Source organism: Macrobrachium nipponense, chromosome 6 (assembly GCF_015104395.2).
Source record: "Macrobrachium nipponense isolate FS-2020 chromosome 6, ASM1510439v2, whole genome shotgun sequence".
NCBI lineage: Eukaryota > Metazoa > Arthropoda > Malacostraca > Decapoda > Palaemonidae > Macrobrachium > Macrobrachium nipponense.
Genome location: NC_061108.1, coordinates 36,119,333 through 36,136,059, shown reverse-complemented (window position 1 = coordinate 36,136,059; position 16,727 = coordinate 36,119,333). Strand labels below are relative to the sequence as shown.

Sequence of the window (16,727 nt, the reverse complement as noted above, 5' to 3'; positions counted from 1 at the left end):
TAAAGCTAAGGAAGTCAGAGTAACATCTACCCCTTTAGCTTACATATATTTTATGCCTCGTACGTCCATTCTGCCTTCGAACTACTGGGATTATAATCGCTTTTTGTTTCTCAATAATTTTATGGAAGTTAAAAGTGTGTTCAGACTATTTCTTGTGACTGGCATGGTATAGTGAAAGGAAGCATAGGATTTTTTTCCTGTTACCTCTTCACCTTGTGTTATAAGGTGTTGAGTTTTGCAGAGCCAGGAGGTGCAATCCGCCTAAAGCACCTGCCCCTCTCAGTGGATGGGTTGTGGTTTTATCTCAGTGTAGGTGACAAAATTGGATGGTTGTTTTAGTTTGGTGCTGCGCCCAGGGCAAGAGCAGACACCTATCATGCTTTACCAGCATTAGGAGATGAACCTTTGCTATATAGCTCTCACTTATGTTGTAGGCGACATTTGGCTATACTGCCACACCACTACAGCTTAAGATGAGCACCAACCAGAGGCAGCATCCCAATACTTTCTTAACTGGTAATGAAATAACAAGCATTATATTCAGTGTAGCAACGTTTCTTTTTCAATTTATTATGTAACTTAATATTTAGGAGTATAGTTTCCCACCTCCTGTCAATGTGGGAATCAGCTATGTAATTACTGGGTAAGTTTCTAATACAAAAGTCATATTTTTATAGTAAAATAGTTTTGATTATACTTACCCCTAATTACAGAATCAGAGCCCTCCCTCCTCCCCCCTGCTGAGGGATATAAGGCATGAACAAACTGAGCTTTCTGCTTACAGTCATTCTTATTCTCATGCTAGTGGGTGGGACTGGTTGCCTACACAATGGTTTGAAACATTTTCCCGAAAATTTTGAATTCAAGCTACCATATAAATGAAACCTATAGTTATGTAATTACTAGGTAAGTATATACAAAACTTTATTTTATTATATAAAAGTATCATATTTAACTTCAGGTATGTAAGTGCAGCGCATGTGGTTGTGACATCATTCTGAAGCAAAAGCGAAATGAACCAGGATTTATGTTATCTTGCCAAGGATTTCCCAATTGCCGTTTATGCATCTGGTTCCCAAAGACAGTGCTTTCTGTCACTGTTTCAGAAGATTCCTGTACTCAGGTTAGTTCATTTTTCTGGGCAATTTCATTTTGCAGTCTATGGGGTACGATGTGTTTCATTGTATTTTGTAGTATTTTTTAATAATGTACTAGAATTGTTTAGAGTTAGTTTGTTTTAACACCTTAGAAAGCACACATTTTTTAAATAGGTATGGATGTTGTTATTCTGTGTCATAGTTTTCAAAAGCTTGATAGTTGAAAAGATTGGCCAGTGCTTTAAGGTTATTACAGTAACACCTCCACTTATCAGATGCTTTGATGGCCCAACTTGCTGATATGTAACATTTTGTTAAATAACAATTGAATATGTTTTAGATATTTTGCAGCTAACAGCAATTCTACAGAGTTCCGTTTAAAAGATTTTTCAAAAAATGTATTAGTCTGAATTGGTAACACATAAAAAATATCCATAGTAATTTAAGTGATAAGTACAAAAGTCCATTACGTTGAGGTGTTAATTTATTACCATGGTCAGACACCAACATAAAAAAGGACAAGTTGAGAAGAGGTATGTTTTTGTCACTCTTCCAAGTCATATTTATTAAGTAATAAAATATTAATTATTAGATTAAGCAGTAGATTTAGATGTCCTGTAAATGTGTTTCATATGAAGCCCCAAGCTATATCTGACTCCCAAGAAACACAATATAGAGTAATCCACTGTTTATCTACCTTCACATTATCTGCATGTAACTGGCATCCAGGCACTTAAGATTTTTGTATAATATGTATACAATTCCAAAAAATTTGAAATACCATGCTCCCTAGTTAGTAACCCTGCTTGGTTACACTGCTTACAAGCATGAACATGGTTTTTGGGGGTGGGGGGCTTGTTACGGACCCTGAGATCTCAGAGACAATGTTACGGCCTCTGAGTGAGGTCCGCTTCAGGTTCAATATAAAATAAAAAAAAAAAACTTATCAACACAAACAGTTGAAACTGGGGATACGAATATAGAAAGAAACACTAACACAACAAAGGTTTATTTACAAGCTTACTAACAAAGGTAAATGCAGAATGGTATCTCCTATTTACATAAAACGATAGAATCTTACACTGCATGAACTGGGGGAAACAGTGAGGTAATAAGAATACTTGCTAAACAGTTTTGCACTTCGAAGAGGTGGCTTCATAAATGTAGATCGGCGATTGCGGACACCCTCTTGGCTCCGTATTGCAGAAACTAATCTTCTTGTAAGGCAGGAATTCCTCAACACCTGTAACAGGACCTTTTCTTCTCTGAAGTCTGCCCGACGTCGAGATAACACGGTAGACTACACCTGAAGACGACTAGACCAATAGCCAACCAACTCTCGAACAACTCTTCTTCTGATTAATACTTCGTCGGTTCCTTTTTTGTCGTATCTCACGGAAGATCTCGGCTGCTGCTGCTGATCTCTCACTAATAAACTGATCTGTGGCTCTCTGTGACTAAACTGGTGATCTCTCTTTTACGATCTCTCTCTCTTCTACGATCACTGCTCTCCAAAGTTCGTTCGTCGTATTTATACAGCACTCTGGGGGCGGAGCCTACGGCGAACGTCACCGACTCCAGGGATTTCTAGAACCTCTTAGATGAATCTAGACGAGGCATTGCATCAGAAATCGCGGCGTTTCTCACATAACGACGAGATCCACAACACTCCTGCCGATTCTGGAACAACCACGAACATAGGCGCCTCCAACAGTGGCGCGAAAACCTCCTTGCTGCCGAACTTCTCGAAAATGCGTTCTCCTTGTCTTTAACTTTCTTTGCTACGAAGCAATTACCATCACACGCCCCCCCAAAAGAGAAAAAAAAGGGATTTTATACATTCAACTTACCTGTCAGATATACATAGCTATCGACTCCGTCGTCCCCGACAGAAATTCGAATTTCGCGGCACACGCTACAGGTAGGTCAGGTGATCTACCAGGCACCTGCCCGCTGGGTGGCAGGACTAGGAACCATCCCCGTTTTCTAATCAGATTCTCTCTGTCGCTGGGAAGGTAAACATATGTTTACTTTCCCTCCTGATTTGATTTTCGTGTTTCATCGCCATCGATCTTCTGGGCCGACTTTTACAGGGAAGTACTGGATCGGTGGTTTGGCATACGTTTTTAATAACTTTTTAATAACTTTTAATGAATTAACTTCGAAGTTTTCAAAGAATAGAGGATGTGTAACTACCGAAGTTTTCGGTAGACAATTACATAGTTTGCAAGAAAGGGAAATATAAATATTTATTCATTGATAAAGTGTAATAAATGTTAGAATTTGATTGAGGAAAATAAGGTAACTTCCTATTTGAGGAAGTCAGAAAAACATAGAACTAGATATGCTTTCTTTAGAAGCTTTAATAGCCCTCGTTCTGACAAGCAGTTAGAATATTAACAGTACTAGTAGTGTTGTTTCCTCATCACCTTCTTACTTCACAGAAACTACAAATTCATTTGCAATTTGAAGATAAAGGAATGTAGCTCAAGATACGAGCTATTATAAGGTAAGAAGTGATTATAGTGTTCCCCATTGCAATAGAGGGTGCGTCTGATCGGCTCTGTCTCGCTCCCAGGCCTAGACCTCTTCCAAGCTCCCTGGCCCGGAGGAGAAGGAAAGTCGAAAGCCGTACGGAGGTTATGGAGAACCCCCACCGTTCAGGCGTCCCCTGGCAGGTTCTGTAGGACGTCCCAGACTGCCAGGGATAGCCATTGGAAAGGCATCCTAATTCAATGTGTTCCCCTTATTATTATCGTCTTGACGAATAAGGAGAAGAAACATTCAACGGCGTAGATTAAATGAAGATGCAAGATAATCTCGTCTGGCTATCGGAACCTCAGAAGAGACGGAGAAAGAAAGGAAGAAATCATTCGATAACAGTTGCGGTAGAGGCATTGCCCTATCCGGGTTCGTCCCCCCGTACGGTTGGACGCGGGGGGGGGGGGGGGGGGGGGGGGGGGCTCTATCCCATGGGGTTTGAAATAGTTATTTCAATAAATTCCTCATCGGTACATGTATATGAAAATATATCTATTCTGAGAAGAACGAATTAGATATTAAAGAATATTTGTTGATCGAATGAATTATATGGATCTCGTTTAGTGAGTACACATATATATATAACTTTTAAGCTTCTAGCTCCTTTGGGCATGAAGCTCCGGTAACGAGGCTCAATGCGCCTAAAGCGTCTGAAACAAGGCGCAAAGCGCCTGAAACGAGGCGCAAAGCACCTGAAGGGCCTGAATATAGGCGCAAAGGCGCCTGAAGCACTATGAACCAGCATCTTCATCGGAAATGGAAGTCCTTCTCATTCAGAAGAAAGGGAGGGCTATGTCGAAAATGGAAGTATTGTCGAATTCTAAGCAAGAACAAATGTACAAGAGATCGGAACCTTCCGCACACAGAACCTTCCGCACAAGCGGAACCTTCCAGAAGGCGGAAGATTCCAGATTCGAATAACCTTCCAGAACGTACAGAACTTTCCAGGCGAGGATCGCCTTTCAGATGCTCGAACTTTCCAACAAGAAAACTTTCCAAGGGCGATACGTCTTCTAGGATCCAGGAGTATTCTGATCAAGATACTCCTCCTAGGCGCCAGGAGTATCGTGATCGGAACGTGATACTCTTGCCAGGTGCCAGGAGTGTTCCAATCACGATACTCCTCCCAGGCGCCAGGAGTATTCGGAACGCGATACTCCTGCCAAGCACCAGGAGTATTCCGACGCAGCCCGACTCTCCCCAGGCGCCAGGAGTATTCGGAACGTGATACTCCTACCAGGCGCCAGGAGTATTCCGATCACGATACTCGTCATAGGAAAGCGATACTTCTGCCAGGCGCCAGGAGTATTCCGAGCACGATACTCCTCCCAGGCGCCAGGAGTATCGGAGCGTGATACTCCTGCCAGGCGCCAGGAGTATTCCGAGGACGAGGAGTATTCCGATCGCGATACTCGTCCCAGGCGCCAGGAGTATTCGGAGCGCGATACTCCTGCCAGGCGCCAGGAGTATTCCGAGGATGAGGAGTATTCCGATCGCGATACTCCCTCCCAGGCGCCAGGGAGTATTCTAGGCAAGATACTCTGCTTAGCGCCAGGCACTTTCTCCTACAGAAGAGCCTGACAACCGCCAAGAGTCCTCCAGGCGAAAGGTGAAAGACATTCGAGGATTCTCCAGATTAGGGACGGGAGTTGTCGCACAGGCGGCCGTTGCCCTGGTCAGGATCGTCTTAATGCAATAAAGGCAAGAGCAAGTTCGGCTTTTTCCAGGCAGGGACTCAAGATGTAGCACAGGCTGCCGTAGCCTTGTCAGGTTAGAGTCGGTACTGCTAAAAGCCCTTCACCTTTCGAAAGGAAGCGCTCTCCTCCGGTTGCTCAATCTTGTCCCAACTTGAGGAATGGAAGATAGAGCAGAATTGTGAGAATTAGTTCAGTATTAGTAAGAGGATATTAAAATCATCCTCCTTCTAAAAAATAATGCAACCAACCATTTACAGAAAGAGGGGCAATCGTTGGAATTTGAACAAGATTCGTACGAGCTCTCATTCATTGATTAGAGGCTCTTCCAGATAAGAAAGGCGTAAAATACGGACTATCTCCAAGATAATAAAAGCTGGAGAGATTCTCTGCGATCCTCGGTTGTCATTTGCGATCTCTTTCGACTAATACTCATTCGGGATTATTGACGAAATGAACGAAGAGAGTAAGATTTCCATTCTTTCTCTGCATGTCGGAAAGGAAAGAGTGTCGTAGAAGGCTTGCTGTATACGACGACTGAATGACAAGTCATATACGCATACCATAGTTGCCTTTCTGGTTCGCTACGGAATTATCTATATCCTTACAGGATTTTCCTAGTAAGGACTTCGCTTAAAAGGTTTGTTACGACAATACCTACTCAGCTTCGGTATTTAACAAAGGTTGTTTGGCTTAAATTTGCATTATTGAGAGCTTTCTTAGACTCGAGAATAATTTTATTATATCCATTCATTGAAGGGAGTAACTGGCAACTCAGAATGAATGCAGCCAGGCAGTGAACGAGACGGTTGTAATTGTGAGCCAATCTAGTACCATCCGGTTCTCGGTCGTGAACGGTTGGTTACATCTTTCTCTCCTAAGGGATCGAATGCCTTCACCGTATATCCCCTATACAATCAGGGACTTAACCACGAATTGAGGGGATTTTTTAGGCAAACATGAATAACATCGTATTCGTTTTGCTAAGGATATCTCTCTGCCTCGGCGAGGAAAGAAAGTAGTAGGAAATAAGATAACGATACGGTTAAGCCTTATGCACACACCGTGGTTAATGACAGCGTTCCTACTATCCTTACAAGAGTTTTCCTAGATGAATGCTGTTTTACCACAATGTGACGGGATTATAAAGGATTTTAATTTGGCAGAGCACGATTTAACATTTATTGGAAAGAGTTGTCAGACCCTGCGGAAAGTATTCACAGATCTCTTCGCAAGGCAGAAGATGAACGAGCTTCTTATAGATTGCTTCCTTTTCCTCAAAACAAGAGAGGTAGCAAGATACGCCATCTTTAATTTAAATAGGGGAATAAACTTTAGTCTTTTTTCCCCTAGTTATATATATTCTTAACACATATTAAAATAAATGGGCGTCAAAGGAAGAAGATGAATGCATCATTTTGGCAATAAAAAGGTTGGATTCACAGAGGTCACGTTCTTCTTTCAGCATGTGTCGGAAGGTTTTTCTAAGAGAGTAGAGATTTTATCGGATTCTATTATAAATATTGGACCTGAAAAACCTATTCACTCTGAGTCTGTCTGCGTGCAGACTGACCAGAAGTAAATATGAATGAGAGGATTTTTCAAGGGAAGCTTGATAATTCCTTTAAATATGTTAAAGACATAGAGTTGCTGCAGATCGTGCTAGATAGAAAGGGGAAACTGTCCTCTTCCGATACCATCTGTGAACCACATAATGGTTTTCTTCCCTTTCAGAGGGAAGAATCACCTTGGTATTTTATGCTATCAATGAACACAGTAAAAAGATATACTCTGTCTAGACAAAGAATATTAGAGATAGTAGAGAATTAAGATCTTCGGGATCTTATACAATACCTCTATACGATAAGAGTAAGAGATCTTATACTTAGAATGGGATCCTAATTTGGGCCTCAGATTCCGTGTTCCGACAAGATGGAACTGCTCCTAATCAAATGTTTCTCTTGTCCTAAACGATCAAAAGGACAAGTGAAATTTGGGCTTTAGAATCTGGAATCAAATTCTATGAAGACTCGGCAATGGGTTCTGGCCAGCATAGTATGTTTGGCAAAAGAACTAAAGCCTTTTATTCCTGGATCAATGCTTTCAGATAGAGGTTTCGTTGTCCGGGTAATGTAGTGACATTGTCATCTACAGAAGAAGACAAGGTTTAAACGTTTACTGACAGAGTCTTTGGAACGCGAGGATGGCTCAAACTACTTCCCAAAAGGTTCAGAGAGATACATTCAAGAGCTAGAAATCAGAGTCCTACCAATTTCAGCTCAGAATCTCTTTAAAATTCCAAGCTCCTTCCCTTCCTTCGGGCAAGGATAGGGAAGCTTCTGCAACGAGAAAACTCATTCAACGTAGGAGGAGAACTCGTTAGCAACGGAAGTATGCAATAAGGATCCTCCTCGGAGGAAGACTTGTCTCTCGGACTTTTGAGATTTCCTATCGTCTACTGGATGTAGCTGACTAAATTTTGATGAATGTGCAGGAGCAATTAGCGTCTTTGGTAGGAGTACTTTCTAAAGAGCCTACTCGTAAAAGGATGACAGGCTTCCGATTAAGAGATCCAAATACCGATCTCCTGTCGGGCGCGACGAACCCTACAGGGGAGTTGTCGCACAAGCGGCATCTCTGGGGGAGCGATGCGTTAGGCAGGCGAGACGTGGGAAAGGAAGTAACTCCTGCCAAGCGTCTGGCGCCAACTAGGAGCCAGGCGCCAAGTAGGCGCAAAGAGCCTGACTTTACTGTAGATCGTTCTAGGCCCAGATCTTCATCCAAGCAACAAGAGCCAACTGGAGAAGAGAGAACTCCTGATAGGAGTATAGCGCCCGCTAAGCGCAATATACTTGCCATTCGAAAGGCGCATTCCATGAGCGATACTCCTACCAAGCCCACAGGAGTATTCGGAACTAGATGCGCCTTCCATAGGTCAGGAGTATTCGGAAAGAGATACTCCTGCCAGGCGCCTTGAGTACTCTGACCTCGATACTCCTCCCAGGAGCCAGGAGTATTCTAGACTTTTTACTCCTACCAGGCGCCAGAGTATTCGAAGCGCGATGTGCCTACCAAGCGCCAGGAGTATTCTGAGCTTAATACTCCTAACAGGCGCCAGGAGTATTTGGAGCGAGATGCGCCTTCCAGACGGCAGGAGTATTCGAAGAGTTTTACGACTGTCAGGCGCCAGGAGTATTCCAAACAGGATACTCCTCGCGCCAGCCAGGCGCAAGCCAGGCGCTAGGCTTCATCCAGATGAGATCCAGTTCAAAGAAAGCTAGTCTTCTTTGAAACAATGGTGATCTCTAAAGCACTTCATAAGTGACTTGATGATACCTTCAAACAGCTGAGAATTTAAAAGCTCATGAAGTGCGAGCTTTTGCAAATTCTTGTTCTTTTCGTAACAATATGTCAGGAAGACATATTAGCTTTAACATATGAGAGATGCAACTATGTGTTGACTGCTCATTACAAGAAGGACTTCAAGTTAACCTACGAGAGATCCTTCTCTCTTGGTTTATAACGTATCAGCGGATACGTTGCTGGGATAAGGAGCCGACACTGATCCTTAATAATGAGTTGAATTTATTTTAACTCAGTGATTTTTTTTTGTTTTTTTTTGAGGTTTGAAAGGATTTTTGGGGGAAAACTCTTTTTCAATTTAGCGCGAACCCTCATGTTAGGAACAGGTGATCGGGATCGGTGTTGCGCTCCTTAGTTATGCCAATAGGCATAGGCATGTTGTCATATAAGCGGATTAGCACCCATTGACAAATGCCAATTAGGCTCGACCGAGTAAGTGGATAAGACCCCATCGGTAGACCCACAAGAACTCTTGGCCACAGATCACTATCTTGCTAAGGCTCTTGAGACGAAGCAGACTCCTATGCATTAGCTAGGAAGTCAACCCTTCGTCTAGAAACACAGAGGAACCAAGGTCTATAAATACCTACAACATATGTTGTTTACCTGTCTAGTCAGTAGTTAGCTGTCTCTTGCCCTCCACCAAAGGGTGTCAATCAGCTATGTATATATCTGACAGGTAAGTTGAATGTATGAAAATGATATTGTTATGATACAATAAGTTTCATACATACTTACCTGGCAGATATATACAATTGAAGACCCACCCAGCCTCCCCGCAGGAGACAGGTGGAAGAGAGAATCTGATTAGAAAAACGGGGATGGTTCCTAGTCCTGCCACCCAGCGGCAGGCCGGTAGATCACCTGACCTACCTGTAGCATGTGCAGCGAAATTCGAATTTCTGTCGGGGACGACAGAGTCGATAGCTATGTATATATCTGCCAGGTAAGTATGTATGAAACTTTATTGTATCATAACAATATCATTTTTGACGTAGGAAAAATCTATTTCTGGGCGAGGAAGCCGTGTCGCCCAGAAATGTGTCCTCTTTAGCACTATTTCTAGTAAAATATTGCTATGATACCAGAGAACTGCTAAATTGGACATGTCAGAAGTCTCTGACTCGCTCACCTAAATAAAAGGTGTCGGTATAGAAACTGGGGCGAGTGTTAAACACTACCACAGCAACCCCTCCAATTAGCCTTTTCCTCATCAAAAGACCCTGAAAACGGGGAGCCGACCTATAGGTCACACCCAGCTACCCTGTTGAAGGGGACTGCGGCGTCATACTTATCGATAGCAAAGAAGCTTGGTGCACATCAAGGGGGGGAAAAAAGGAAAAAAGGGGGGGATTTCACTGGGCGACACGGCTTCCTCGCCCAGAAAATAGATTTTTCCTACATCAAAAATCCCTTTTTTCTGGGCTCAGCCGTGTCGCTCCGTGAAATTGTACCAGAGAATAAACACCCAAGGCTATACTATCCTGAAAGGAAAAAATCATATTAATGAAATCAAAGGAAATAATAAAATAGTTTAGAATTGGAAAAAAAATACAATTTATTTACAAAATATACTATATAGCCAAAACATGTGGCAAAATATACTATATAGCCAAAACATGTGGCAACATTTGCAACAAGTAACATACATAATAAAATAATTACAGATAAATTTGTATGTACGTAAAACTATACACGATTATACACTTATTCTAATAGCTAAGGCATTGCTGAGGTAGGTAAAATGTTAATGAGGCTGGCATAATTGGAAAGATTCATATGACACAAGACGGTACTATAATGATGTAGCAGTAGGAGACACTGGCCTTCCTGCAGCTATGCATGATATTTAAGATCCTCTAAAGACTTAAGGTAGTGCTTTTTGAAAACCAAGGGTGACTTCCAACCAGTATACTTCTTCAGATCATCAAAGTCCATATATTTGAAGAAGTTAACAGAAGTTGCTATTGCCCGAATGTCATGCACCTTGGGGAATGACCCTGGGCTGGCTTTCTTGATAAAATATAAAAATCTGCTGCCTAATGCCTTTTAGAGATAGTGTACCACCATCTTTTCTAATGAAAAAGGGGGCCTTCGGAATAGGTAGACGTCCTAGATAAATTAGTCCTTAAGAGTTTTAACAGGACATAACGATGGATCCTGCGGAAGCGGGACAATCTTCCATGGAGACCACCTCATCAAGGGGTCTTCATTCTTAGCTAGAAATTGCTTTATTTGGCGAAAGCAACACGTCCCCGAGGAAAGGAACTCAATATGCGCTTCATCTCTAGATAAAGATGACAGCTCTGATATTCTGGCACCTGAAGCTAGACTCAATAAGAACAGAGTTTTACGCAAAATGGTTTGGTAATCACATTTGAAGTTGTCTGTTTCCGAGGCTAACCTAAGAACATCATTAAGAAACCATGACACTGACGACGGTCTGTGAACGTGCACATGCCCTTGGGATAGAGGTGAAATAAGACTCGGTTAGATTGATACCAAACCCGAGAAGAAAAATCTTTTTCAGAGCTGACTTAGTGGTTGTTATTGTTGCAGCTGCCAAGCCTTGTTCAAACAAAGACCTGAAGAAGGTTATGGCCACGTTCAATGTCATTACTTTGATATTTGATTCTCTGAGGAACGAAGACAATTTCTTAACTGCTGAGTCATACTGGCGAAGCGTAGACTCTCTCTTGTCTGACTCCAAGAACAACATGTTCTGTGGATCAATGTCGCCTACTCTCTTACCTGCAAACTTCATGAAATCCATAAAGTTAGGGTTTTGTGAAGACCTGAGGAATCGAACACAGTCCTCGTTTGAACTTGTTGCGATAGTCTCAAGTCCGGGAGAGGGTGAGGGCGAAGACCTAGTTCCAGGAGAAGGGGAAACCAGTTGCTCTTGGGCCAGTGAGGGGCTATGAGAGCCACCTGACCTTCGAAAGATCTCAACTTGTGCAGCACCTTCAGGAGAAGGTTCACTGGAGGGAATAAATAGATCTTCGTCCACTGGTTCCAATCTATGCTCAGGGCGTCCGTAGCGTATGCCAGAGGGTCCAGATTGGGGGCTACGTAACAAGGCAGCTGTGGTTTGCCTCTGTGGCAAACAGATCTACTTCTAGACCTGGTACTCTTTGGCAAACCCTCTCGAAGGATTCTTGGTCCAGTGACCATTCTGATTCCAGAGGGACCGACCGAGACAGGGCGTCTGCCACTACATTGTGGGACTATCCGCCAGGTGAGTAGCCGACAGATGCCAGGTGTTCTTGGCTGCTAGAGAAAAGATTGCTATCATCACGTGGTTCACATGACTTGACTTTGAACCACCTCTGTTTATACAGTGTACTACTACTGCACTGTCGAGGACCAACCTGATATGAGTCTTCTTTGGAGGACGGAGCTTTTTTAAAGTCAGAAACACTGCCATAGCTTCCAGAATGTTGATGTGAAGTGTTTGGAAGTGAGGTGACCAAGTTCCCTGAACCTTCTCGTGCTGTGAATAACCTCCCCAACCTGTCAGCGATGCGTCCGTATGCACCACTAGGGACGGGGGAGGAAACTGCAACGGTAACTCCTTGGCTAGGTTGGCGGCCTTTGTCCATGGGCGCAGTCGTTTTCTGAGAATCAGAGGTATCCGGGCGAACTTGTCCCGACACTTGGCATTTGCCTTCGAACTCCAAACTCGATTGATGTCCTTGAGCTTGGCTTTCAACAGAACGTCCGTGACTGAGGCAAACTGAAGCGAGCCTAGGATCCTCTCCTGATTCCTTCTCGAAGTCTCTTTGCACTTTAAGAATTGTCTTGTTGCCTTGGCAATCTCCTTTCTCTTTCCTGCTGGAATGGAAAGAGTGTGAGAATCCAAGTATTTTATTTTTTTCTAAAGAGAAGCAAGAATTAAACAGCGGGGAAACAATTCTGCATAAAGCTTCAATGCAGTCAAACACACACACTTCCCCACTCACACACTCACTCGTGCGATAACAGAAAACGGTTATTAGGCTACTCATTCTGAGAAAAATCTCTAGAGGCTACTGCTATAACATTATCCTTCTCTCTTACTATTTTTGTTTTCTGAACCCTGATTACAACTTATAAATACTAAAACACCTCTTGTGCTTTTCTCAAAACTAATCTCACTCAGTAACACTGTTACAAGGGCGGAGGCCATGGCACGGGGCGTAGTTTATAATTCTGAAGCAAATTTACGTTTACTGACTTTGCTCTACTCTTACCCACATTAATTCTATAATATAGATTTCCCTTCTCCCCTAACACTGAAAAAGGACCTTCGAACTTATAAGATAAAAAGGGACTTTCTCTTGAGACTAGTACTAAAACTTTATCTCTTACACACAAACTTCTCTCTTTGGCTCTAAGATAAGGTTTCTCTTTAGTTTCCCCTTGACTTCCGTTCAGGTTTTCTTTCGCTAAATGCCAAGCGCTTCCGTTCTCCTCCACTAGATGCCAAACATCTCTTAAATTCTTTTTATAATAATCAAGATTAGTTATGCAATCATCTCTACCCTTACTTCTAGACAAAGTTCCGAACATATTTATAATTACATCATCAAAAGATAAGCCTACTGAAGGAATATTACACAGCTGAACTCTAGGAATTACTTGAATCGGTTTCCCGGCAATTTGATATTCAAGACAGCTTAAAACATATCTCTTAAAACATACATCATTTTTCATCTTAGGCCAAAAGTACGCCTTACTAATACACTTGAAAGTTTTATTCACTCCCAAATGTCCTTGCTCATCATGTGCTAACTTCAAAACTAGTTCACGAAGCTTCCTAGGAACTACTAATTGTTCTGTGACTTCCTCTTTACTACCTGACTCCGGCCGAACATAACGACACAAAACTTCGTCCTTTAAACAAATAGTTTCCTTACACACATAATCGAGATCGTCATTCAGCTCACATTCAAAAATTCGGGTTAGTGTCTCATCCTCTCTCCGCAACTTGACTAGCTCATTGTTATCCAAAACGTTAGAGCCTAATTCATCACCGTAACTAGGACTACATACAGGTACATTTACTACGTTACTCTCGACAGCTACGCCTTCCCCTTGGCTCTCACTGTCCACGATAGAGTTCGGTCTCTCAGCTACACTCGTGCTAAGATCAACCTCGCTACCTCTATCACACTCGTTCGAATCCACGAACTTACTCACGTTCGAATCCACGTGCTTACACTCGTTCGAATCCACGAACTTACTCTGACCTTAGTCTACGTCTGTATCTAAACCCGACCTAGTTACTACCATTTCAGGCACTGGAATATTCCTCACAACAGGATTCACATTCTTGGATAAAGCTAAGTCATTACCGACAATAATGTCAACGGCTTCAACGGGCAAACTGTCCACAACTGCAAGTTTTACTTCTCCTGACACTACCTGACTTTCTAAATTCAACTTCAACAAAGGACAAAGAACACACGTGTTAGGAAATCCACCTAACATAACTTTTTCTTCCACATTGATTTCTGCCCTGTTCGGCACACACTCTTCCCTAATCAGCGAGATAGCAGATCCTGTGTCTCGAAGCAAGACCACTTCTCTCGAATCTACTCCTCCAAGAGAGGAAACTACGCCTTCCGACAGAAATTCGCCAAAAACTTTCCTAGTTTCTCTCATCACATCATTCCTACTTGACGAAAGGTTAACTAGCGATACTGGTTTCTTACCGTCCTTCCTTTCTGCTGCACAATTTCTCGCTAAATGCCCTTTCCCATTACATCGGAAACAAGTTAATTCTGAGCCACTATATGCCATTCTACTCTTACAAACCTTAGACGTATGACCAGGTTTTCCGCATGTATAACAGGAATAGTCACTTTTACTCGCATTGCTATTACTAGGACTGAAACCTTTACTGTTTTGTACTCTACCAGACGAAGGATCATTTCGTTTCTTACTAACACTCAAATTATGAGTTAGACTATATTCGTCAGCTAGCCTAGTTGCTCCTGCAAAAGATACTTCTCGCCTATCCTCTATATAAAGTTTAATCTCAGGGGATACGTTATCTTTGAAATTTTCTAACAACACTAAGTTCTTCAAACCGTCAAAATCCTCAACCTTAGCAGAAGTTAACCAATCAAAAAACAGCCTATCTAACTTCTTACTGTATTCTACATATGTAATATTTTCATCCTTTCTCAAATTTCTAAATTTCTTACGGTACGCCTCTGGTACTAGCCTATATGCGCTAAGAATGGTTTCTTTCACGATATCGTAATTATCACATTCCTCCTTAGACATGCAACTATACACAGTAAGTGCCCTACCACTCAAAACTGACTGCAAATATAAAGTCCACGTTTCTTTAGGAGAACCTACTCGTTCCATTAACTTCTCAAAACACATGAAATGTGTCGTAACATCATCCTCATCAAACTTTGGTACTAATTTTAGCACTGCATTCATACCTAACGTATCAGCTTCGTTTTCGTTCTCGCCTGACCGACTGTTACGAGTACTTTCCCTTAACCGAGCAATTTCCAACTTATGCATACGTTTTTTCTCTCTCTTCCTGCTGCATTACCAACATCTCTCTCTCTTGCTGCATTTTCATTACTTCTCTCTCTTGCTGCATTTTCATTGCTTCTCTCTCTTGCTGCATTTTCATTGCCTCTCTCTCTTGCTGCATTTTCATTGCTTCTCTCTCTTGTTGCATTTTCATTGCTTCTCTCTCAGCCGCTCTTTCATCTCTCTCATACTTCTCTCTTTCTTTCTTCTCAACATACTCACGGAGATCATTCCCCTCTAGACCTAGTAGCTTACCCGACTCAATAAACTCTTTCACCATCTCACTCATTCTGATTCTTTCTATATCCTCCCTGTTTCAAACTGTTAAAGTGTTGATAGCCTTGGCAAGGTCGCCACAAATGTTACGGACCCTGAGATCTCAGAGACAATGTTACGGCCTCTGAGGGAGGTCCGCTTCAGGTTCGATATAAAATAAAATAAAAACTTTTCAACACAAACAGTTGAAACTGGGGATACGAATATAGAAAGAAACACTAACACAACAAAGGTTTATTTACAAGCTTACTAACAAAGGTAAATGCAGAATGGTATCTCCTATTTACATAAAACGATAGAATCTTACACTGCATGAACTGGGGGAAACAGTGAGGTAATAAGAATACTTGCTAAACAGTTTTGTACTTCGAAGAGGTGGCTTCATAAATGTAGATCGAATATTGCGGACACCCTCCTGGCTTCGTATTGCAAAATCTAATCTTCTTGTAAGGCAGGAATTCCTCAACACCTGTAACAGGACCTTTTCTTCTCCGAAGTCTGCCCGACGTCGAGATAACACGGTAGACCACACCTGAAGACGACTAGACCAATAGCCAACCAACTCTCGAACAACTCCTCTTCTGATTGATACTTCGTCGGTTCTTTTTTGTCGTATCTCACGGAAGATCTCGGCTGCTGCTGCTGATCTCTCACTAATAAACTGATCTGTGGCTCTCTGTGACTAAACTGGTGATCTCTCTTTTACGATCTCTCTCTCTTCTACGATCACTGCTCTCCAAAGTTCGTTCGTCGTATTTATACAGCACTCTGGGGGCGGAGCCTACGGCAAACGTCACCGACTCCAGGGATTTCTAGAGCCTCTTAGATGAATCTAGACGAGGCATTGCATCAGAAATCGCGGCGTTTCTCACGTAACGACGAGATCCACAACACTCCTGCCGATTCTGGAACAACCACGAACATAGGCGCCTCCAACAGTGGCGCGAAAACCTCCATGCTGCCTAACTTCTCGAAAATGCGTTCTCCTTGTCTTTAACTTTCTTTGCTATGAAGCAATTACCATCATAGGGCTGTGGAAAGAGTTTTAGGTAGTTCTCCATGCATGATGGCTGGAGAGGGGTAGATGGGAATTTGACTTTTTGATAGCTTTTGTGGTTGTTAAAAATACTTTGTTTAATGTTTTTCACAATATACTAAAGGATACTAGCGTGTAATAAAATAGTCCTGCATAATGTGAAAGACAGAGAGAACGTTT

General features: G+C 42.3%; 1 protein-coding gene across 4 annotated transcripts in view; it reads left to right on the top strand.

Moving 5' to 3' along the window:
- LOC135216186 (DNA topoisomerase 3-alpha-like) overlaps positions 1-16,727 on the top strand; it is a 308,863-nt gene that overhangs the window by 235,084 nt on the left and 57,052 nt on the right. For all 4 annotated transcript variants that reach the window (XM_064251319.1, XM_064251321.1, XM_064251320.1 and 1 more), the window contains exon 14: positions 962-1,123. In XM_064251319.1, coding sequence (XP_064107389.1) covers positions 962-1,123 — 162 coding nt within the window. The remainder of the gene's footprint in view (positions 1-961; positions 1,124-16,727) is intronic.